Genomic DNA, 25,263 nt, shown 5'->3' on the forward strand with positions numbered 1-25,263 from the left:
TAATTAACCAACTAACAGAACATAATAAGAAAACCTAAGCATTACATTTCAGATACTTCTGGCTACGATGCATGACCATAAACTAATCATGAGGAAATGGCACACGAACACAAATTTTGAGGGACATTTTACAAAATAACTGGCCTGTAATCTTCAAAAGCATGAAGGCCATGCAAGTGAACTCTGAAGAACTGTAGCAGGCTGAATGCAACTGAAGAGCTATGACAACTAAATGCAAGGCATCATTTTGCTTTGGATCCCTTTGTATGAAGCACGTTATTTAAACACAACTGCTGAAACCTGAATGAGGTATGAGTGTTAGTACTAATGTTAGTTTCTTAATTTTGACAGAATGTGCTCCCTGATTGCTTATGTAGAAAAATGCCTTGATCTGTACAAAGAACAAATAAAAACAAAACAAAAATGAATAAGATTAGCAATTTACGGCCAAATGGTTCAAGGATAACAAATGTTCTTGGTATCAAACTCGCAACTTTTCAGTAAAGGTATGATTGTTTCAAAATGTAGCGAAAGATTTTATTTAAAAAAAAAGTCTGATATATTCTACATAACTAGAAGAGTGCAAAAATAATATTCAGGGTGGTTTCATTCTGTTTATAAATAAAATACAAGTTTATTATTAGCCATAACAAAATTTCAAAAAGCACAATTAAGTAAAATCAATGGCAATCCCATACAACTCACAAATATATTTTGCTAGGTGTGACTTTGAGAAACAAAAGATGCCCCATAAATGGAAGCTCCTCCAAAGTGACTGACACCAAAACACACAGCTCTGTTATTCTGAAGGCACACCTGTGAAACTGAACCCTCTCAGCCTACACGCAGGCTCGTTTTCTCAAAGGCCAAAAAATACATAAACTTAGGACTTGTTTTAAGTACAGCACACGACTAGGTGCCTGGGTGGCTCAGTCAGGTGAGGGACTGCCTTCGGCTCAGGTCGTGATCCCACGGTCCTGGAATCAAGCCCCACATCGGGCTCCAGGCTCAACGGGGAGCCTGCTTCTCCCTCTGCCTGCCGCTCTCCCTGCTTGTGCTTTCTCTCTCTCTCTCTCTCTGGCAAACAAATAAATAAAATCTTAAAAAAAAAAAAAAGAATAGCACATGACTTAAAATTTAACACACACTTACCCTGAGATACTGAAACACTAACTGTCTGTGATCCATTCTTCTCTGTGTTTGCAGGTGGCTTTGCTACCGGAATTCCAAGACCTCCAATATAAGGGTTGTAATTGTAGGTGCCATAATCAGCACCCCAATAGTCATACCATGTACTGCTTATTGGCTTAAAAGAGTGGAAAAAAAATTGTGGTTTATTTTTACCTCTTCACTAAGAATGACATTATTTACACTTTCTAAACTCAAATACAGCTACAAAATAAACATTCTCCCCACCCTTTAAACCGCCAAAATATACTTATGATCTTAATGATCTATTGGAATAGATAAGTAATATTCTCATTTTACACCAAAATTAAAAATTACTTTATTTATTTAGAAAATGAGAGATAATTAACATCCTTAAAAAAAGAATCTCTTGTACACAAAAAGAAGCAATATAAAATATTAGGGGTATATCTCCTTCAGAAAACGTTGAACCTAATAAAGAATTAGAATCTGAAATAAACTGGGCTTAGAGGAACTTAAATGCTGCTTGAAATTTAGTAATCTATAACTAAACTTCCCCATGCCTATACTACTGGTTCTTACTAATATATAAGATAGTAATAGTGGCTACATTAATAAAAGGGTTCAACTTTTCCTACTACTACTCTATTGGTATTGTAAAAAATACTACTATAGGACCTTTAGCAAAATAATGAATTTTGAGAACAATGAATAATGGATTACATTTAGTGATAAATATGTATACTTTCCTGTTTTAAGTGATTAAGCCAAAAGTATAAAATGAAATATTTTAATTGCAAAGAATAGCATATCATACCTTAAAAACTTTGGCTGCAAGAGGATCCTTTTCCAAATCAATATCTAAAGGATCAATATCAACTTCCATTAGATCCTGAAGGAGCTCAAGATCAATTTCTTTATCTTTTTCCAAAGACGAAAGAGGAGGTGCACCTTCAAATAATTGAAAATGATTTTGAGAGAGTATGCAACATAAAATTTAACCAATATATTGCTTTCACTTACAGAAAAGGTTATTTTACTTGTATGTAACATGTTTCTACTGATATAAAAATTTCTAAATTTTTATACCTGACAATTAAACATTAGTAAGTATACAAATGTATCACTCTAGAACATACAATTAAAAACACCACGCAATAATATTTGACTTCCTTGGGAAAAAGACCATGGAATTAGCCCTTGTTGAATTAGGTTGCATAAACTTTGTTACTGAAAATAATCATTACCCATTTCTAGAACGAACATTACTCATTTTATTACCTCCAATATGTCAATATGTAAAGCACTATGTTACATCCAATATTTCAGAAAATGATATCCAGTATTAAAGTGAAAAGCAAAGAAATTTCAAGTCATATGACTGTTACTCAACTTTTTCTTTTTTTTCCCTTGCCTTTGATCTTTATTGAAAATTAGCTATCCAAAATGATTTGACAATTATAGAATAAACAAATTTAAGTTTTTATGCAGCAGGCTTCTTTTCTTCCGTTGCAGGTTTCTTTTCTGCAGGTTTCTTCACAGCTGCTGGTTTCTTGGTAGCTGCAGCCTTTTTTTTTTTACAAAAGGTTTCTTCTGCTTCTTCACACCCTTCACACCAGCAGCTTTCTTTCCCTTCTTCACCATCACAGGATTCTTGCCTGCAACCCCCTTCTCATCTGATTTGGCTTCTGAGGTTGCTGCTGCCTTATCCATCCAGAGCTTGTGACTCCTGGTCTGGCAAAGAATGGCGTTCTGGCATATGGTCTTTGCATAGGGGTTTAGCTTCGATAGGATTCTTGGGTTTTTCAGTGGATTCTTCGTCAGGACTCTGCGATGAATCTTCTTGCATGATGCTCGGAGGGCTCTTTGGATCTCTGGGCTTTTCAAGATTCTGCTACGGTCTACATTAAGCATCTTGTGCATGGGAAGGTTGTAGTACTCTCGAGGGAGGCAGCCTTATGCCAAATGCATACAGATTGTCTACTTGCAGAAAAGTATTTTCAGGACAAATGCATGCCCACCGGGGCCAAGTTTCAAAATGTTCAATTTGCTTACATTAAGTAAAGTAATTCCAGGGATGGTTCTGAAGGCCTTGATGATACCACTGTCCCCATTATAGATGATGCTGGTCTCCTGTGCTGGATACGATGACGGTTTCTCATTTTGCTCTTGCCAGTTCTCATTCACCAAGAGTCATAGACCTTTCTGATATCATTTTAGGCTTTAAGTTTTTTAAGCAAAACAGCCTCCTTGGTCTTCTTGTAGCCGTGAACTTTACCTTCAACCACTGAAGGAAGTTCAGGAACTTCCTTAATACGATGACCTTTAGACATGACCAGCACTGGTAAGGCCAGGCAGCCTGGGCAGAGTAGATGGCCTATCACTTCCGTGTTATGTTCACTCTGTGGTGCCACCAGTGCCAGGTTTTTGTTTGGTGCAAACATGCAGGCCCCACAAAACATACTTCTAAAAGCACCCTTGGCAGAACAGTGAGTCCCACCACCTTGAACTCAGGGAATTCGAGCTCTGCCAGTACCCCAAGACTCAGCACTGGTTTGATAACTTGCTAATTCACTAACAGCTATCTGTTGTTTCTGTGCAAGCTGGTATGAACAAAGTTCATAGCATCAAGTCAAATGGGAGCCTTGAACACAGGAGGCAAAGTAACATTTTTGCCAGATGATTTCCCCTTTTCAGAGTCGACTGGTATCAGTGGATGAGCACACGCCATCACAGGGGATAGGAGAGGGTCACGCTCCTCTCCACCCAGTAGCTCCTATAGGAAAAGGTGCTAATCACCTTATTTTTCTATTCTGAATTAGAAGTTATTTTGCTCTCAGATGTCTCAAAGTTCTTAACTAAACTTCTATGCCTTACAATAAATCTTACCTTCCCATCCTTTTCACCCTCTTATTCAACATATATTTCTAGAATGCCTAGCACATGCCAGCCTGCACTAGGGTTTGAGTATGTGAAGATTAATAAAACAAATTTCTGCTCTCCAATAGATTAATTGAAGTCCAGAGGTGAAGATACACTACAGAAATTAAACCAACTACAGCATGATGAGTGCTGTAAGAAACCATCTAGAGTAGAAGGCAGCACCAAAGGCAGTCTCCAACACTGCTACTGGTGGTGGTGGAAAAAGCTTATTGGAGGAGGGCAAGCTTTATGTGAATCTTAGATAGGAGCTCATCTTACAAACAAGAGAAGGAAGTCTACTGCAGATAAAGGGAATATCAGGTAAGAAGAATAAAATTATGAGAGAATGTAAGACTGAGAAATGACAAAGGGGCGAAATGACCAACTGCTCCTGCAACATACATAGCAATAACTAAAATACCCTCTTCAAAAAGTAAGGAACAAAGGACTGTACATGCTAAGGTATAAATATGGTTTTCAAAAAGGCAGAAAACAACAAAAAAAGAAAGAAAATACACCGAAGAGGCTGGATCCTAAAGAGTCAGAGCCTTTAACTTTGCTATCTGCACCAGTGCGTAACTTTAACTGTTTTCTAGATTGTATTTTGTTGAACACAGCCAAATCAGACCATATCAAAATAATTAGGACATTATGAAAGGAGTACATCTTATTATAACAAGCATTCATTCAGAGAATCAAACCGAAACATATTTATCATATTTAACTAATGTGGTTACCAAGGCCAAAGCCCTAAGACAAAAATACGAAAATTAATTATCTACTTCACTAAAATTCTTAATTTTGAGATATACTTTAATTTAAAAAATTAAAAAAGAGCACTAAGACTATCTTAGATAAAATGTAATTTAAGGAATGTACCCGTTATATCATGTGTCAAAGGTTCATCTATAGTTTCCAGCAACTGAACTGAAGACTGCTGCAGGGAGTCATCAGAGTCCCCGGCTGTTGCAACTACATCATCACTCACTGCTCCCTCCTCCATGGCTTCTGCCGCTACCGGAGCCAGCAACTCCCCTGTACAAAACAGAACAGTCCTAACTGTCTTAATAAGTTATTAACAGACCTCCAAGACATATTAAAGCATATTTTTCCTCCAGTTTAGAGAATGGCAGCATGTATGTGCTATCAAATATAAAAGAGTCTGAGGCAAAATATTCCCCACTTATCTAAGGAAATGCTAGGACCCACTGCATTACCCTCAAATGTTAAAGACAAGTAACTAGTATGTTTACACAAAACGTGTAATATGAACAGGAGTTATTATAATCATTTTACATATATTAACTCACTTACTGAAAACAACTTTATAAGGAAGGTACTTATTGTCCTATTTTACAGATAAAAAGACTAAGGCACGTAGAATCCTCAAGGCCACATAAAGTACTAATAAGCAGCCCATTACTGATATTAATAATGAAATCGACTAGCTATGATATTCCTGTGCTTTAACAACCTAACTCCTCCATAAAGACTTAACATGTATACAACTGTCAACATAATACAAAAGTAATTCTAAATAGTTGCTACTGCTGTAACATTAAACAGATTTCTTTCACTTTGGGGGGTTACAGTTTCTTTTAAATATTACTTATTCGAGCTAAGGCAAACTAATCTGGACATACCCTATGAAAAATAAATCCAGACAAACCTGCTAATATATCCTGTAGCATACAAGTTAAGGAATACTGCGCCCAAGCACCACCCCAAGATATATCTCCTCTATTGAAGTCAGTTCCAACCAAAAGTAATAGTAGTCTTTCCAGTTGAGGTTCATTCACAATCTCACACAGATGTATAGTTGGCCTCGTGGCATTTGCAATTCGTGCAAGAACCTGCAATACATTTTATGAAATTACAGCAATTACATATGTTTTCTCCAAAAACAAACTGTTGGAATAATACTTTTCAATGATGAGATATATTTTTGGTGTCAAAATAATTGTTTGAGATGAAAAACAAAGAAATGTATTTTCATGATCGAATACTAAAATCTCATTAAAAATGGTGGAATAGTGGGGCGCCTGGGTGGTTCAGTCAGTTAAGTGTCTGACTTGTGATTTTGGCTCAGGTCACAGTCTCATGAGTCTGCATTGTAAGATCAGCCTGCTTTGGGCTCCATGCTCAGCGGGGAGTCGGCTTGAGCTTCTCTCCCTCTGCTCCTCCCCCCACTCACATCGAGCACTCACAAGAGAGCTTTCTCTCTCTCTCTCTCTAAAATAAATAAATAAAATCATTAAAAAAAAAAAACCTCTTGGTGGAATAGTTAAGAATAATTTCTAAAAACAATGAATACGCTACAAGAAAGCCTTCAGGGTATTAAAACCCCTTCATTACCATAATTTGACACTTAATTGTATATATCCTATTTTAACTAACAAAAAAAGGTAGCTTAGAGATAGACATATCCACCTTACATACATTTCAAATCTACACTGATTTGGTTTTAGCTAGGTTAAAATATAAATCACATCTCCTAAGACGTCACATCTCCTAAGTAGTAAGGGACAAAATATTTTTTAAGTCTTTCAAGGCACAACAAAAAAAAACTGACTTACATAAAGGAAAACCAATAAAAGTACTATTATTATTCATAATCAAAAACCAATTAAAGAATGCATTCTTTCTTTTTCTTACCCTCTCAATCTGTAATTATAAATTATGCCTATTAGTTTACTTACCTTACAAACAAACAGTAAGAGATCTGCATGACATGTAAAATCCATGGAGAGGAGAAACAGAATAAGTTTCTGCACTACTGAAATACAGCGTTCATGGGCCAGGGTAAATGGAAGTGGTTCTATCTCTGGGCTTTCTTTTGTTGTTGTAACTTCTGTGTCTAAATTAGAACGGGACCATTCTGCTGTCCGACGTAACCGAATTAAATCCTTGAAATGCTGCACAGAAAAAAATTACAGTATTTAAATCAGTGTTTACTGAATGAAAATTCTTTCAGTATATATTTATTTATGGAATGAAAATATTCACCCAGAAAATTTACAACTTCTAAAGAATAAAATTTTAGATAAACCATAAGCTTCAAAATACGATTATTAAAAGCTATACTAACCAATATACCTAAAGTCCTGTTGAGAGTAAGGCATAGAATACATAACAGAATTTCAGAAAAATGAAATTCTATGTTAAGGCTACATTAGGTCAAATCTAACATCCCGAATAAAAATTACCAAACATCCTAAACATAATTCGTAAGAGGTGGATAGATAAAGAAACCGATGTTATAATTTATAAGTAGAGTATTAACTCAAATTATCTCAAAATCTGATGGAATAACTATAACTTCATATTTATAGAAACACAATAAACAAAATTGGTTGCTGTATGTGTTATCCCCCCAAATTAAAAAATATATGTTAAGTTGTATTTTAAAATTTTATTTACAAATCAATGGATTTAATTTTCACTTAGAAAGAACACTTTAAGAAAACCATGCATTTCCTTGAATCTTTTATCTTCAATTTACCGGCATGCAATCCATTTTAAAGGAAGCACACTGGAAACATACATTTATCATATATTTATCATATATTTCTGATTTAAAAGCTACCTTCCCTCAAAAAAAAGGGTTCAGAATAGGTTTTTCTGTTGATAAGCAAAATAACAAAATTTTAAGTTTATTATTAAAAATATTTAACTACTCAATTAAAAATATTGAAAAGAAAAGTGACTGTCCCAAACTAATTACATGAAAAAGCAAAGATCATACCTTTGAGGTAGCCTGCTTTAGTTTTGCTTGCTCTACCAGAAGTTTATATGATGATCCTTTGTTACTTTGTATTTTTTCTTTTTCCATCTGTTCCACCAAAGCTTTCTGTTTAGCTTTTAATAGGTTAAGTTGCTTTAAAAAAAAAAAAAATTAATCTAACTTTTTAACCTACATTAAGCTAACAGTGTTAAAAACAACAAAGTAAATTATTATATACCTCACAGACTTCATACATCCTACTAATGGAATAATTCCCTGATTTAGTTTTAACTGTGTTGCTGAAAAGTCATTTCCAAATCCTGACTGATCTCTCCATGTTATAATTAAAACTTAATTCCTCACACATAGGAAAAGGGAAGTAAGTGGAAGACTTTCTTATGTAAGCCACCAATGACTGATAGATATTTTCTGGTTTTTAGATATATGGGGAAAATACTTTTATTGTACAATATTCTTAGCTTTGTTTTTACAGCAATCTCCCTCACGAGTAGTACATTTTTTAGAATGTCTATGTTATTAATTAAAAATTTTATCAAGATAACTGTAGATATGCAGTTATAAGAAATAAAAGAGATCTCTTATACACTTTATCCAATTTCCTCCAATGATAATTTGTAAAGCTATAATACCACAACAGAGTACTGACACTGTAAAATTCACCAGTTTTATTCAGATTCCTCCAGTTTCACTTCTACTCTTTTGAGTGTATATCTGTGTTTGTGCATTAATTCTATATGTGTAGACACATGAACCACCACTAGGTTCTCTCATGCTGTCCTTTTATATTGCCCACCCATGTCCCTCCTATCCCATTTGCCCAGTTCCTAACCCCTGGCAACCACTCGACAGTAGCAATGAACCAAAACAAAGAAAAAAAATGTCTCCACAGGAAGACTTTAAAAATCCACTGAATGACTTAACCACATCCCCATATAAGGCAGAACATTCTTCTAAATAGAAAGTCACTGGAAAGTAACAGCCATAATAATAAATGAATAATTTAGTTAAGAACATAATAAAAAATATTATTATTCAAAAAATTAATAATAAAAAAATAAAAATAAAAAGAACATAATAAACCTACTTCTTCGGAGAACATTTTCTTAATTTCTATTTTTGATAGATATTTTTGTTATCAGGAAAAAACTTAACTAATACAAAGATATAGTCACTGGGCTGTAATCTCCATATATGAAGAAAAATGTGTCATAAATTAAAAATAGCATGCACGTTTATTCAATAATCAACAATTGTGTGTGTGCAAGAACTACCATAAATCAGTATTTTCAGAAAATTGTCCTAAAAATTCTAAGATAAACACAGGACAATTACAATAAAAATTTTTTTTATTTCAAAACAACCACAATCTTAATCAGCAACTTTAATTACTGAAAAAAGACATTTTTTCCCTAAACTACTTGAGAATAAGTTGGCAACCTGATGACCAGTCACCCTTGAATACATTAGTGTCTATTTCCTAGAAACAAGATCCTTTCCTGCAAGATAATAAAACCATCAAAATCAGAGAACACTGATACACTACTACCAACTATGCCTCACACCCCATTTTAAGTTTTGCCACTGTCCCAATAATGTCCTTCATAGTAAAGAATAAAACAGTAATATTTTACTAAGAAAAATCTACTGGGTTTATACTCTAGGTTTGTTTTTCAACCTCATATCCTAAAGTAAATACAGTAAGCATAAATGTTAAATGTTCATAAATTTGCTGACTTTGAAAGGATGCAAATTATTATCACCTAAAATTAGTTAAGAGTCAAAAAAAAAAAAAAAGAGTTGAGGGAAAGCTTCACATTTTTCCTGCAAAAAATCAAATAGCTCACAGTTGAAATACTTGTAAGTGAAAAGAAATAATTTAGTGCTAAGCCCATGTTTTTAAAAAGGCCTAAAGCTTTCACAAACTTGTCAGATATTCTAAGGATTTTCTTTCTTTTTTTTTTAAGATTTTATTTATTTATGTGACAGAGAGACAGCCAGCGACAGAGGGAACACAGCAGGGGAGAGGGAGAGAAGAAGCAGGCTCCCAGCCGAGGAGCCCGATGTGGGACTCGATCCCGGAACCCCGGGATCACGCCTGAGCTGAAGGCAGTCGCTTTAACAACTGCGCTACCCAGGCGCCCCCTAAGGATTTTCCTATAAATTCTAATTACAGTTTAAATCAATTATATAAATATTTATTGACAACACACTAGGCTCCATACTATGTATCAAGAATATAGTATTTAATCTTGTATATACCGTAAAAGAAAGAGAAAGACCCATTTTAAAAAGTTGTAATAATAAAGTAAGGGCTCATAAGAATCTGATATCACCTATAAATTCACTTCTACACAGTAAAATGCATATCGAACAAATTGTATGTGCGATTTCATATGGGATCATGGAACCAAGTAAGAAAAAAAAAAAAGATATATGCACAGGTATCCTACAATAAAAACCACATTCTAATATATGACTTTGTGTGAAAGAACAACTGAGTACATGCAACCATTTGCATGATAAGCAGAAGAGATATATACGCACATTGTTTGTATTTCAAAAAGAATAAACCAACACTAATGGGTTCATCAACAGGCAAATGGATAAAGAGATTCTGGAACATTCATGGGGATAGTGGTCAAGAATAAAAAAGAACTACTAAATATACTCAATATGCATGAATCTCAAAAAAATCATTTTGAGCAAAAAAAGAAAAAAAAAAAAAAGAGCACTCTGCATGACTCCTAACAATACTTTAAGAAATGATTTACTCACAGTCAGACACACAAATTTCATGTTAACAAAATAAAAAATCCCTACCAAAAATTTATGATGAATATAATGAAAGGAAAAAATATAGGACACATGGGGAATATATTGTATGGGGTACTACCCTAATTTAGAAAACAGAGAAAAACCTTTTTGAGGAAGTGACTATAAACTAATGCCTAGTAAGTTAGGTTATCTAAGCAAAAGAGTAAACTATGTTGGGGGGTGGTGGGGAGGGAAACGTACCACATACAAAAGTCCTGGATGAGAAAACTGGGATTGGGGGTTCATGAATTCAAATTCAATATGGCTAGACTAAAATTCAAACCTGTAAGTTACAGAGAGGGACCCATGATAGACACCCTGAAGGCATGTTAAGGACTTTGACCTTCAAGCACAGGTCAACTGGAAGCTATTAAGAATTCAAGAAGGAAATGTTAAGGTAAGGATTGAGAAAGAAGAGAAATACCTTGTGACTAGACAAAGAAAATGATGGCCTCTGACTAAGAATGGTTTCAGTAGAGATGGGAAGAGGTAGACACTTTAAAGGACCTCACCAAAAATCCATAACCTACAAATTGTTGCCATCTTACAAATAAGGAAGCTCAGTGTCAAAACTGTAAAACAATTTCCCTAAGTACCTCCTTTAAAATAGCATACCTAACATCTGATAACAAGTCTATCTTATGCAACCTAAAGCAATGTTCTCAAACATCAAAATTTAAAAAGCATATTGAAAATTACCTGTTTATGATGAACTAGCTGCTTTCTGATTTTTCTGGAATATAACCTATCAAGGCTACTGCTGCCTTTGGAAGACCTATTTATGCTCTGAGTGTGCAGATTATTGTTAATAAAACTCCACTGGTTACCTATAAGAGCAAGAAAAAGTTTTATTAGTAATTCTATTAAATGTGACTTTAAAGTACTTTCTACACCCAAAAAACACAAATTTATCAATGTGTCAATCATGACAAAGCAGTTTTAAAGAAAATTACCATTATAATGAAATCAGTAGTAAGATGTGACCCTAGAAAGGCTACTCTAGACCCTAAACAACTTTAAAATCAGAGTTTCCTGTTTCCAATCTTTCCTTTAAGATAACAGCTATCTTTCAACACAGTTAAGATTAATTTTTGTACAACACACCTCTGATGTAATTCAGTTCAAACAACAACAAATGCTCACTACTGCCTAAGGTCCCAAAAAGAAAATATTCAATAATCTGACTGAATGAATGCAAAATTAAGTTCAAAAATCATGCTGTGTAGCTCTTTTTCTCATTTTTAAAAATGTGTCCAGACTATTACTTGAAGTATCATTCTTCTGTTCAACACCACACTTGACCCATCTCCAATTACTTGTTCATGCCTGCTTAACCCAAACACACCCTTTCCTATTCTCTACCACCCATTTGTTAAGTCCGTTCAAATTCTTCAAAACCTACAAAAAATGTCTTCCACCAATGCGTTTCCACAGTATCTCAATGACATAAATAAAAACTAAAATCTCCAATACTGTAATAGTCCAACTTTATATGGTAGTTATATGTAATTATATAGATATTTCTATATCCTATGAGTAAACTGACCCTTAGACTCTTTAAGACATATTCCCTCGACATGGAAAAAATTCCCCACCCTTTTCCCAAACATAACGTGCATCATAACCAACTGATTCACCTATCTATGAGACACCTCAAGGGAACTTTTTTAATACTAGAATCCTGACAATATGTAAAATTCAGAATTTACGCACTTAATGACTATATTTAGATGTAAGATGTAGCTATTTCAAACCCTTTATGAAAAGTGTTGTTAGCGTGGAAGTAGGGAAGAAAATAATTTGTCTTGCAGTTGGATTTCATTTAACTTTAAAATTTTTCTATGCCTCAAAATTTTATGGAGAGAGACTGAAACTCAAAAACAAAACAAAAAACAAAAAACAAAACCAATCTGGGAATTTTCATATCCAAGCATAAAAGCTCTTTATAGTTAATTAGAACTGTACTTCATAATGGTAAATAGACACACTATACTCAAGAACATAAAGAACTCTTCACAGAGTTTCTACTCATAAATTCACTTACATGTATGGTATTAGAAAGTGTTTAAATGAGCAAGGGAAAAAAACCTCATGAAGAGATGCTCGTATCTAAACACTAAAAGCCATGGTCAGATAAGGGGCTTGTCCATAAAGTCCTTCAAAAATAAATTCAACCCTTAAAACAGATTCCTAGTAAATTTAATTCATATTTTACATAAATTACATACAGCTGGAACCTCCAGGCCAATAGCCAGTTCTGGAACAACCGCGTAGTCACTCAAAATCCCCACCAACAGATTATTATAAACTTCTGATACCTGTCAGAAACCTCTCCCTGTCTTTACCATTCAGAGGCTTTTTTGCAGCTGCTGCTTCATCTTCAACAGTGGCCACATAATCCAACAACCTGGACACCAGCATCACAACCCAACTGATCATGGGAATATCTAGTACTCCTATACACAGGTGACAGCGGAAAAAATAATCAGGTGACTCTAAGAGTTCTAATGAAGTCTGAGAAGATAATTATGAGATAAAACATTTTATAAATTCAAAATATACCATATCACTACTAACATTAATATTTGTTTATAATAAGCCTCAAAACTGGAACCTATGGCTACAAACTAACACATTGAATCTAATGGATGACTAAGGCTTTATGGTATGAAAATAGATTCTCGATTATAGGTTGAATCTAAGAGATAATAATTTATAAACTAGGAAACAAAGTATAAGGTCATAGTCTTAGACTTCCAAACTAAGTAAAAAATCTCTCAATTTCCCAATCATATAGTTTTAAACTAAGTTCTGAAGTTTTTGTTCCAATAACAATTTTGTTGCTCAAATACATTATGAATGACCAGAAAAGCAACTGTGCCTAAAACTGAGACTTAATTAAGAGTCCAATTTTAGTTATGACAGTACAGAAAAAACATATTACAATAGTTCCCAAGTTCAAAATTCAAATAATGAAAAGGAACAGATTTATAAAGCAATAACCATATGGCAGTCAATCACATGAAAGCCTACATTCTAAAAAGTCTACAGCATAAAGTATTAACAAAATGTATAGCAATGAATATTAAAATAAGTACTTCACACTAGTCATTTTACAAAAGCAGTACTTATAGGAATCTTGTGTTTTTACTAAAGATGACCACTATAAATAATACCTTCTGTCCTCCTATGCATGGGTGACTGTGGCTGAAGAGGTGACAATAAATTATCCAACAGATTAAGTAGGCTTTCTAATACTCCGCTATTACTAAGTGATCTTTGACCAATGCAGGAAAGTAACATGAAGACCCTAAAAAAAGAGATATAAATAAAATACCAGTATGAATCAATCTGCTCATTTAAAAAATAATTCACACTGAAATTAACAGACAAATGACAGGATACATAGTTCTTAGCACGATTTATATCTGGAACTATGATGTTAAAATTAGCTCTTCTCAAACTCTTGGTTATATTTCCTAACTATATCCATAAGAAATCCAGCAGATAATTTTATCATAGTCTCAAAAGAATACATTTAACACATGAAGTAACATAATCTGATAGGAAATACTTGTAAACACAGATCTATAAACTCTACAGATGCAGTAAGGAAACCCAAGCATGTAGTCTAGTTGTATCATGTATAATCTTCTTCACTATGTGGTTCGCTGAGCATCCCAAACCCTGGAAAGATGTGCTTCATTTCTCCGCTCAGGATAGATCCACATACACTGAATTTCAAAATCTGAACCCTAACTGTGAAAAGTTGAAATTACTAATAAAAAAACAACTCCAATATTTTCTGACCTACCTATCTTGTGGAAAGATGAGAAGCTGCTCTGAATTGTACAATTCCTGAAGAACATTAGAAAGAAACTGACCCCACCATCTTTCACCACCACAGAGTTGAACAAGTAGAAGACCAGTATGCAACCGTATCTTTGGGGTTCCACTGATGCACAAGTGTTTAAAAAGCTCTTCACAGGCCTGGGCATGAAATGTGCTCTGCAAAACTGCAGGAACAGAGTGTCCTATTACAAAACAGAAAACAATAAAATTTCCTATTTAAGTGTATGCTGTAATATCCGCTTTCTTCTTTACGAGCAATCAGTAACCAATTATATTCTATTTATTTTGCTATTCATTTATTTATTCTTCGTATGTAAAATGTTAATTGTTAAATACTGGGAGAGGAGAAAAGCTAGTATTTGAATCAACTATATTTCTTATGTGTGGTGTTGGGTGATTCAGAGAGTTTAGTATGTTTGTGTGTGCATGCGTAATGACCAAAAATAGCTCTTGATTAGAAAATGACAGTATACTGTCGGCATTTATTAACAGTTTTCGCAATAACAGTATCTAATATTTTGCCAAACTAAATGACGTGCCACATCAACAGCAAAGACTCAAGAAAAAAATAAAAGAAAAACCATTTAAAAAAAAAAAAAAGAGAGAGAGAAACATGGGCGGGGAGGAAGCAGTTACCTGCAAACACATTTTGTAAATATTCACATTATAAAGAATATCAAAATGAACAATACCAGGAAATAATAACACAACAACAAAACATGCAACAAAATCATATCAAATACATTTCTAGCATTTAAAGAACTGAAGCCAAATACAAACCATTGGAAGAGTGAAGGAGACTGAGCAAAGTGTCCAATAAATATCTGATGATGGTACGCAACTGCTCTGTGGAAGACGTCTGAATTAAATCTTTTGGATCTGACGTTTCACTCAACATCTTCCTACTTGCACCAAGAGCTACTCTGAGCCTCTGCACTGCATTATGAGCCAAATTCAGTTGAAGCTGTAGCTGAATACAATCTTGATAGGCAGAAAAAACTCTACTGTCTTCTTCAACTGCCTTGTCTGGTTTTCGCAAAAAGTACTGTGCATTGTTAGCACTGTTAAGAGGAGGAAGATCAATACTTTGCAAAAGAGTTTCCAGTCGATGACAAGCTAAGTTATACCTGTAAATAAAAAATAAACGTACAAAATAATTCCTGCAATGTTCCATTTTATATGGAACTAAAATGTAGACTAAAAATTAAATCTCTAAAACATGTTAACAACCATTAAAAAGAATTAGTCAATTCTTAAGTACTAAATAAATGAAGCCAACCATTTAAACACAGTATTTTAATTTATCAAATATTGTAACATTCTAGCTTCCTACTTTTTGTTCTTTCCTTTTTCTTTTTTAAAGTTTATATATTTATTTTTTAGTAATCTTTACACCCCACGTGGGGCTCAAATGCACAACTCCAAGATCAAGAGTCACATGCTTCTCTGATTGAGCCAGCCAGGTGCTCCATCTTTTTGTTTTTTTCTATATATCTATGCAAAGACATTTCTTGAAAAACACATGTAAGACACAGAAAAAAAGGATTTCAGTTAAGATTAAAATATACTGCAATTTTCTAATAACCTGCACTGTATATCCTCCTGTAGGGCAACCATCATTGCTAAATGCTGGTCAATTTCTGGTTGGTTTGCAGATTCACCCTCTCCCCTTAAAGGATCGTGCATTAACTTCAGTTCGCTTTCCCAAGGCAAGATATATGTATGACCGTAGTAAAATCCTAAAGGGATTTTGGCTCTGGCATTTGTACTTCCATAACGTCCAATGACAGTGATCTGAAATAAAAAAACATGATTATACATACACATCCATCTGCAAAAATAAAATCCTGAGCAATGTATTTAAAAGGATATATTTTTTAATTATATGTCTGAGTATCTTTCATAACTTGTTAGAAACATGAAAAGCATATCAATTCACTGTCTTGAAGTTCTTTACCTTCATGAATCTGCACACAGGAGGTGGTATCAAATCATGCAGAATTAATGAATGGGTGCTTATATCAGTTGCCACTACCAGTCGCCTCCCATCCACCTCTTCTCCTAATGTCCAAATGTCAATTGACAAGGAGGCCAAGTCTCCACAAGTGGGAATCAATACATCTGTCAACAGTATTGGTCTGCCAAAATCCAAGGTCACAAATCTCCTTGCTCCTATCAGAGAGAGAGAGGAAGAGTTGACAAAAACTACTACTGTTTCAACTAACCAAAAGATGCATTCAAAAACAGTTGGGAACATGCATCTTAAAAATATGAAATCAACTTATTAAACAACAAACAGATGGGAAGGAAAGTAAGTAAGTAACCCTCAAAAATTTTTTGAAACCTCAATCCATGCTAGTTAAGACTTAGGTAAAAAGTATACAAGAGTAAGTTTGTTATTGTGACAGCAACCAACTGTACATACAAGCTTAATTTAAAACAGTAGAGTTGAAAAACTGTATTATCAAAAACAGTATATGGATTAATTCTAAAAAGTATCAATGTGAACTTCTTTCGGTCACCTGGCCATTTTTTAAAAATCTCCCAAACAGATGCATTAATGATATCCAATTGTATTACTTGATTTTAGTTTTCTCAACCTTGTTTAACTTCTTAACAGAGTTAGATCTCATATTGTGGTTACAATGTAAAGTAAAAGTACAAGGCGGAAATCACACGTAGTCATTACTACCACTAAAACAATCCCTTAGGAAGGTCCTCCAATAAAGAAAGACACAGGTATCTCAAACAATGTTTTTTTGTTTTTTTTTTTTTAAGATTTTATTTATTTATTTGACAGAGATAGAGACAGCCAGCGAGAGAGGGAACACAAGCAGGGGGAGTGGGAGAGGAAGAAGCAGGCTCATAGCAGAGGAGCCTGATGTGGGGCTCGAACCCATAACGCCGGGATCACGCCCTGAGCCGAAGGCAGACGCTTAACCGCTGTGCCACCCAGGCGCCCCTCAAACAATGTTTTTGCCCAGGTATTGACATATCACTGTCTCTTCAGCTACTCAGTACCAGGTGAAGTCAACAGCTCACTCTCAAGCGCCACAATAAAGAGGCAGTATGCCTCTCCGTGTAAGCACTAAAATCACACTCAGCATGGCTGAGATGCTCACACTAATGAAAAACAAAAATGATCTGAAAGGAATGGAAAAAGAGATTTGCATCTCTCATCTCATACACATTTTGGAATAAGCCCAATTAGTGAAACAGTAGACAGAATCATTAATAATAGAATTCTTTTTCTTCTTTACCAAGTTGGGGTGAGGTGTACTTCAAAACCTTAAGAGCTGCATTTTACAGTGAAGGGACCCAACCAGAACTTGTGCTATTTTCAATGGAGCTAGTTTAGTAGAAAAAGGTAGTTCCCAACACTTTCCTAAACAGAAAAACCACTAAATAACAAAACATAATTCTATAACTTACAGTCGATTCCACTGATAAAAAGCGAACTGCAGTGTGAAAAATGCTCACATTTCAGAACCCTGCACACCAACAAGTCACATTCTAAATGTTACAGACACTAATGGTGATACCAGTGAAGGATCAGTAGAACAGAAAACACCATTAAGAATTTTATCATTTTTTTAAAAACTCTCTCTTTCAAAGAATAAATAGTCCAATGCAATAAAGCAAATATGGTTCAACTATTCATACGATGAAAGGTGACAAAGTATGCATTACATTCATATTATTCTCTGCTATAAAACACACAGAAGGCTTCTGTTGAATTCTGCTGCAGCTCAAGCCCAGAACTAACAATTTGGTAGGATTATAAGGTTAAAACTGCCCACAGTTTACTAGGTAAACATGCTCTTATCCCAGTCACAGGTCACTAGCACAGAAGTATGACTACAAACCTAGGTAAAATTGAATTATCGAGACCATGAAGTGTTATTAGTCTTACTCAGTTATTAAAATCAGCAGTAATTCTGTTATTTTCTGGCAATGGTTTCAACACCAGAATGCTGGTCTTAAGAATACTGAAGTGTAATTTCTAGTGTAATGATAATTGAGCAGCTCTGGTGGAAGCAGATACTTATGTCCATCACAGTTCAACAGGCAAGACTCACATACAGGTCAGATTCAGGGTCTGGATAAAACTAGCCACCCTACCCAGCAGCACTCGTGCATTCAACATGGTGAGCCCAGCTGAGCCTGATGTAGTGCTTATTCTTGGTAAAATGTACTTACCCAGGAACAGATGGGATTTATTTACAAAGGAAAGTCAAACTATAGAATATTAAGACTCAATGGGCTGACAGACTATGCAAGAAAAATATTTTAAGAAAGTCAAGGATTACCTGAATGCATTCGCTCTATAATAATGGACTGGTGGGGTGGAGGTTGAAGAAAATGTGAAGCATGAGAAATTGCAAGAGCGAGACCAGAACCAAGTGGATTCTAGAAAAGAAAAAAGAAGTATAACTCTATATTGATATTACTCTTGCTCTATACAACTAATAACCGTAATATCAAATTAACAAGTCTCATTTCCTGATGTATATTCTGTAGTACTTTATAAAACAATCTAATTGATGTATCAAGTTGGTGTAAGAAAAGTTTGCCTTCTCAAGTTAGTGTATACAATAAAATATCTTTAAATGTCTAAGCGAACACCTATTTAAAATATAATAATTTACCATTCTGGATTTGTTGGAATTTTTGTTATGTGCAGCAAGATTGACTGTTGGGGGATCAATAACTGAGCCTGGGAAAAGCTGTGCAAGTTCGGCATTAATCACAACAGAAACTGCTTCATTGGGTGGGGTGAGTGGTGGAGTCATAAAAAGTGGTGTTGTTTTTGGAGTGGGTGGAATAACATCGGATGGGTGGATGAAGAAGCCGGGGGCCGCCGCCGGGTTGGAAGGCACAGAGTTGTGAACAGGACCTACTGCTGAGGCTGCCGACGCCGCGGCAGCTGCTGCAGCCGTCGTCTGATGTAACTTGGCTTCCAGCTTTGCTTTCTGTAAAAGAAGTAAAAGCCACAACATATAGACTAGTCCTGCCTGCCCAAACTGTGGGGAGTATTACACAGGAAAAGAGCTTACGAAGATAAACATGATCTGATTAACTAGATCTTAGTTAAACAAAAATTAAATTAAATTAAAAAATGGACTCAACATGAACTGAGTATTCTTTGCTATACCAACTTCATCAAATATCTGATGACAATTTCCTGTGTTTTGGGGAACAAGGACTTCCACAAAGCAAAGGCAGAAAGGAAGAAGAACAAATAAATGTAAATAAGGAAACAAAGTTCTCCTCAAAGCAAAATATTAACAGGAGGAGGTAGATTCTCATGGCGCCTAACGTAAAATAATGTCACCTACGATCTCACAGATTGCATTTAGACCACAATGATATCTCCAAAGCACCTGCCATTATTACTAAATTTTAATCCACGTGAATTCAATTCACCTCTAAAACGTTTCAGGAGCTCCAATCTATAAAAATTCTTACTGGTAACACTAACGTTTGACCAAGAGTGTTGAAACAGAATGGATTGTACTTAGAGATTGTCCCCCAAAAATAACAATTATATTCCCCCAGATAGTTATAAAAAAATTATTTATTTTTAAAAAATTTAGATATATCGCAAAGACGTTACCTCCATTTTTGTAGAAACTGATTAGCTCAGATCGGTCAACCTACTTTCCTTTACGAAAATAATGGTCATTTTTACAGTACTTTTTCAGCTTTTGAAGTTTAGAGACAGCATGAACAAAGAGCCAAAGAGTCTCCAACCTGTTGCTGAAGCTTCAAAAGCTGCTGCTGTTTCTCTTGCAGCACCTGCAGCTGTTGCTCGGCTGATGCCATTGCATGAGAGAGAGACTGCAAAGCTACCTGGGCTGCTGAACTCAGGGCTGTCGAAGCTTCCCCAACTGTCCCCGATGACAGTCCACCTACTGCAGGAGTAACCCCGAAGGAACTCACTGGCATAAGACAAGGGGGGAGAAAAGGGATGAGGAAAAGGTTCACATAGAAACATATTCCAAGTATACTATTTTGACATTAAAACTCCAGTTTCATTTTAAACGATAAGAATCTAGAGTATCAGCAGGGAAATCTTAATGGTAAAAGCATATTGATTGATAATAACAGTATTCAAGTTTAAGGGATCTGGGAACTACTTTCAAATCAAAGAAAAACTAGTACACTTTTGAGCTTAAAAATATTTTCAGCATATAAAAAATGTCATTTAATATGGCTAAAATAAAAACACAAAATGAGAACAATGTTATTATACAATTTGAGCATAACAAATAAACTGAAATTTGTTTTACTGTTTTCCTATAGCAATACCTCCTCCTCTCTCCCCACAAAAGCTCAAAAAAAACCTTCAATTATGAGAACACCATTTTCAAAATCTGATGATACATTATTTCCTCATTTTAAAGCACAGTCTAGACAGAGTCCAGCCCACAGAGAATATGTAAAGCAATGCTTCCTACCAAATGTTCCCCAGAACTCTAATATGGAGAGAAATATGTCCGATTTGACCTATGTCAAATAATTCTGGCACATACTGCTTAGCCATGAAAATTATCATCCTTAAAGACTATGAAATTCCTATAAATTGAATAATTTCTTAGACTTTCCTTTTCAATGTTACTCAAATATACATTACAAAAATCACTCACTCTTTCCCCATTAAGTATTTACCAATATCTGTGGAAAACAATTTAAGAAAAACCTAAGATAAAAGCTTAATTTCACAACTTAATGAAACAGATCACCACAAAATAAGAAGTAAAGGCCAAGTTTAATAACAGCATTAACATTTATATTGTAACAGGCCTTTACTAGGAAGTTATATTGGGAAAGGACAACCACTACAATAGTAGCAAATGTTCAGTGTGCATTACCATGTGACACTTTTTAATTAAGTACATATTCAACAGATGAACAACCCTGAGAAGCAAGATACTAGAACTCTGTTTCTTAGTTATTGGCTCAGAGAAGTTACCTATAGAGCTCACAGTGGTAGAACTAGAGTTGGAACCAAGGACTACGTGAAACCAAAGACAATGGGAGGGCACAGTGCTAAGCATGGAACTTACATCAACTCATTTCATCTTTGCAACGGCACACAGGTAGGTACTACTGTTATCCCATTTTACAAGTAATGAATCTAAAGCTGAGAGAAATCAATTGCTCATAAATATCTGAAAAAGTGGGCGGGAAACAACACCCAGGTATCTGACAGCCTATTTTAACATCTAACAATGCTATACTGTGCCAGGATTCAAAAAAACTATTAAAAAAATTAAGCTATAATCAACAAGATAGCAATAAATGAAACTGTGCATAGCCTCTTACAATTAAAAGTGTCCTCAACTTAAAAAAAATACACACTTATTACAGAACAGCCATAGAACACCTCATTTAATTTTTAAGAATCCAACTACGCAAGCATGGTCAAAGAAAGAGCAATCACAACTCACATGAGCTATGTGCCCCAGAATGAAATCCATCCACTTCATCAAATGGTCCACTAAAGAAACAGCTATTAATTCCAACTCTAGGGGTGCCCAGGTAGCTCAGCAGTTGGGCATCTGCCTTTGGCCCAGGTCATGATCCCAGGGTCGTGGATCAACCCCCGTGTTGGGCTCCCCACTCAGTGGGGAGTCTGCTTCTCCCACTGCCCCTGGCCCTCCTTGTGCTCTCTCACTCTCACTCTGCACGCTCTCTCTTTCTCAAATAAATAAAAATCTTTAAAAAAAAAAATCCAATTCTAGAGGGATAATTATTAGATTTACTGAAGCACTGATATTGTACTTGTACTTTTTGGGGAATTAAAGTAATTTTCAATATTAACCATGTGGAGGTTAGCCCTTTACTCACTTTAAAATCCAATGCTTGAATAATACTTATGGGAAAACGAATTAAGTCACCAGAAACATATAAGAGACATGAACAATCCAAAAGAAATAAGTCATCCTACTACCACAAAATTTTTAAATCTTTTGCCCAGTCTGAGTTTTCAATATCTTCTTCTACTATTATACTAAGGGTCTCAAAAACAAGATATAAAGATAATGGAGATGAGAACAAAATAAAAATGACTATGACCACCATTTCTATTCAGTGTCATGCAAGAAGTCCTAGAAAGCACAAAAGAGCAAGAAAAAGAACCAAAACATATAATGAATAGGAAAACACTAAAGTAAAACTCTTAACAGAGGCCATGATTGTGTCTATAAAAAGTCTTTAAGAATCCACAAACTATTAAAATTAGTAAACTAATATAGCAGTATCATCACATATGAGATTAATATACACAAATCAATTTTATTTCCATACACCAGCAACCAAAAAAATGTAAATAAAATTAAGAAAAAAATCACTTATTTTTTAAAAAATCAAATACCTAGGGATTAGTCTAAAAAAGATGTGCAAAACGTTAACATGGAAAACTAAAAAACATCTCCCAGAGTAACTGAAGACCTAAATATACTAAATATACCATGCTAATGAAATAAATGGCTTAATATTAATATACCAACTTTCCTGAACTGATTTGTATTCAAATTCTAAAAATAGAAAAAAAATAAGCTTTTTGGTGTATAAATTGCCAAACTGATTCTAAAAATTAAATGGAAATACAAAGATTTAATATACAACACCCTGATGACAATTAATAATGTTGTATTACACACCTAGTTGCTAAGAGTAGTCTTAAGTGTTATCTCCATTGAAAAAGAACTGGTAATTACATAACAGGACAGAGGTATTAGCTAATGCTATGGTGGTAATCATTTTATAATATATAAATGTATCAAACCAATACATTGTACACCTTAAACTTACTCAATATTATATGTCAATTGAATCTCAATAACGCTGGGGGAAAATGGAAATAAAAAAAGACACAGAATCTTTAAGAAAAACTAGGGAAAAAATGGTGGATTCCACTTCTAAGTATATACTCAAGAACTGAAAACACAAAAAGGTACACAAATATGCTGCATGGCAGTATTTTTCTTAACAGACAAAAAGAAGTAACAACCCAAATGCCTGTTAACATCTCAGCAGATAAACAAAAGGAGGTACATAGAAGTTGTTTTAAAAGTGGTATATCCACACAATGGAATACTATTCAGTCATAAAAAGGGATACATACTAAATGGATGAAACATGAAAACATTATATTAAGTGAAAGAAGCCAGATAAAAGGACCACAAACTATGCTTTCACATTTATATCAAATGTATGGGGTAGGCAAATCCACAGAAAACAACATAGATTAGTGATAGCCAGGCAATGGAGGGGAAAGGGAAACTGGGAATGACTGCTAATGACAATGAAATCTCATTGTGGAGTAATGGAAATATTCTGGAATTACAGTGATGATGACTTCACAACAAGCCTTATATCAATTGTTAAAATCTACCAAAAAAGAAGGAAAAAAAATCTGATGAATGTATACTATCAGATTTCAAGGATTAATACAAAGTTACAGTAATTAAGACAATTAGGTACTGGCACAGGGCTAGACAAATTGAACAATGGAACAAAAAGAGACTCGTGTAAACAGCACAGACATGATTTCTAACAGATAACACTGCAGTAGAGAGGAAAAGGGGTATTTTTTTCCCATAAATCATTACACAGAAGACAGAATTAGTAAAGGAAGATGAATTAGGAAAAAATACCAATACATAGTAAAAGGAGAGATTAAAAAACTGAGAATCCTATCATTTATACTGATGAGGTGTAACAACACATGGAATTGCTATGGTGGTAATCATTCTATAATATATAAATGCATCAAACCAATAAATTATAGACTTTAAACACAGATGAAATTGGAAATACAAAAAGAGAGAAGACAGAAAACAAGCCAGAAACAATGGTTGCATAGTTAATGGCTGAGATCTTTCTAAAGCTGATGAAAGGTATCAAGTAAGGATTCAGGACAACCTATGAATCCTGAGCAGGATAAATACAAATGAAACTGCATACAGCAACATCACAGAAAAATGCTAAAAAAGGGATGGGGGTGAGGGATGCCTGGGTGGCTCAGTCAGTTAAGCGTCTGCCTTTCGCTCAGGTCATGATCTCAGGGTCCTGGGATCAAGTCCCACTCCTGCTCAGCAGGGAGCCTGCTTCTCCCTGTCTTCCCTTGCCACTTCCCCCTGCTTGTGTGTGCACGCCCTCTCTCTCTCTCTGCTAAAATAAATAAATAAACAAAATCAAATAAATAAATAAATAAATCCTTTAAAATTAAAAAGATGGGGGCAAGGAGAGGAAGAGAATATGAATGAATCTCAAAAACAGCTTGAGAACTGACAGTGACCTTAAAAGCAGAATTATAAGACCAAGAAGTAATGTCTAACAAACACGGTGTAAGATAAAAGATTATCTTTAAATTACTATGAGAAATAATAATTCTACACTTCTAAGAATAAAGAGGACACCTCTAAACCTAATAAGTCAAATGTAAAATTTATTGTTATGATATTCAGATAAATTTAATTATGTATGGAAAACAGACCATAACATGGAACAGATTATGCTAATTTATTTGGTTATGATAAAAATGCATCCAGATTACAGTTTAAATGAATATGATAAAAAATGGCATCAGTTATTACAGAGTATCCACATTGTTTAAGGTTATATATTTTACATATATATATATTTATGGAAAAAAGATCTATCTAGGATTCCTTTTGAACTACTTCAACAAAGAAAAAGAAGAGATAAAAGAAATGTGAAAAATATCAGTAATACTGGAATCTGGATAATGACTGTGTGGCCTGTTCATC

The 25,263-nt window shown here is 34.6% G+C and overlaps 1 protein-coding gene and 1 pseudogene across 15 annotated transcripts in view; both read right to left on the reverse strand.

Annotated features, from left to right (window-relative positions):
• The window catches only part of BIRC6 (baculoviral IAP repeat containing 6), a 235,638-nt gene that overhangs the window by 124,355 nt on the left and 86,020 nt on the right, over nucleotides 1-25,263 (reverse strand). For 7 of the 15 annotated variants that reach the window (XR_004625038.1, XM_034659673.1, XM_011229807.3 and 4 more), the window contains 16 exons: nucleotides 20,237-20,424; nucleotides 19,132-19,455; nucleotides 18,793-18,892; nucleotides 16,440-16,654; nucleotides 16,068-16,276; nucleotides 15,263-15,609; nucleotides 14,445-14,664; nucleotides 13,807-13,940; nucleotides 12,949-13,086; nucleotides 11,330-11,457; nucleotides 7,817-7,948; nucleotides 6,771-6,986; nucleotides 5,741-5,924; nucleotides 4,951-5,106; nucleotides 1,967-2,100; nucleotides 1,153-1,306 (listed from right to left, as the gene is read on the reverse strand). Coding sequence is in view for 14 of the 15 variants with exons in the window: in XM_034659673.1 (XP_034515564.1) it covers nucleotides 1,153-1,306; nucleotides 1,967-2,100; nucleotides 4,951-5,106; nucleotides 5,741-5,924; nucleotides 6,771-6,986; nucleotides 7,817-7,948; nucleotides 11,330-11,457; nucleotides 12,949-13,086; nucleotides 13,807-13,940; nucleotides 14,445-14,664; nucleotides 15,263-15,609; nucleotides 16,068-16,276; nucleotides 16,440-16,654; nucleotides 18,793-18,892; nucleotides 19,132-19,455; nucleotides 20,237-20,424 (2,979 nt within the window). In the remaining variant the exon portion in view is untranslated. The remainder of the gene's footprint in view (nucleotides 1-1,152; nucleotides 1,307-1,966; nucleotides 2,101-4,950; nucleotides 5,107-5,740; nucleotides 5,925-6,770; nucleotides 6,987-7,816; nucleotides 7,949-11,329; nucleotides 11,458-12,948; nucleotides 13,087-13,806; nucleotides 13,941-14,444; nucleotides 14,665-15,262; nucleotides 15,610-16,067; nucleotides 16,277-16,439; nucleotides 16,655-18,792; nucleotides 18,893-19,131; nucleotides 19,456-20,236; nucleotides 20,425-25,263) is intronic. The other 8 variants (XM_019803711.2, XM_019803710.2, XM_034659669.1 and 5 more) reach the window with 5 other exon arrangements.
• LOC100484368 lies at nucleotides 2,108-4,944 on the reverse strand (annotated as a pseudogene).

The sequence above is a fragment of the Ailuropoda melanoleuca genome, chromosome 4, assembly GCF_002007445.2.
Source record: "Ailuropoda melanoleuca isolate Jingjing chromosome 4, ASM200744v2, whole genome shotgun sequence".
Lineage (NCBI taxonomy): Eukaryota > Metazoa > Chordata > Mammalia > Carnivora > Ursidae > Ailuropoda > Ailuropoda melanoleuca.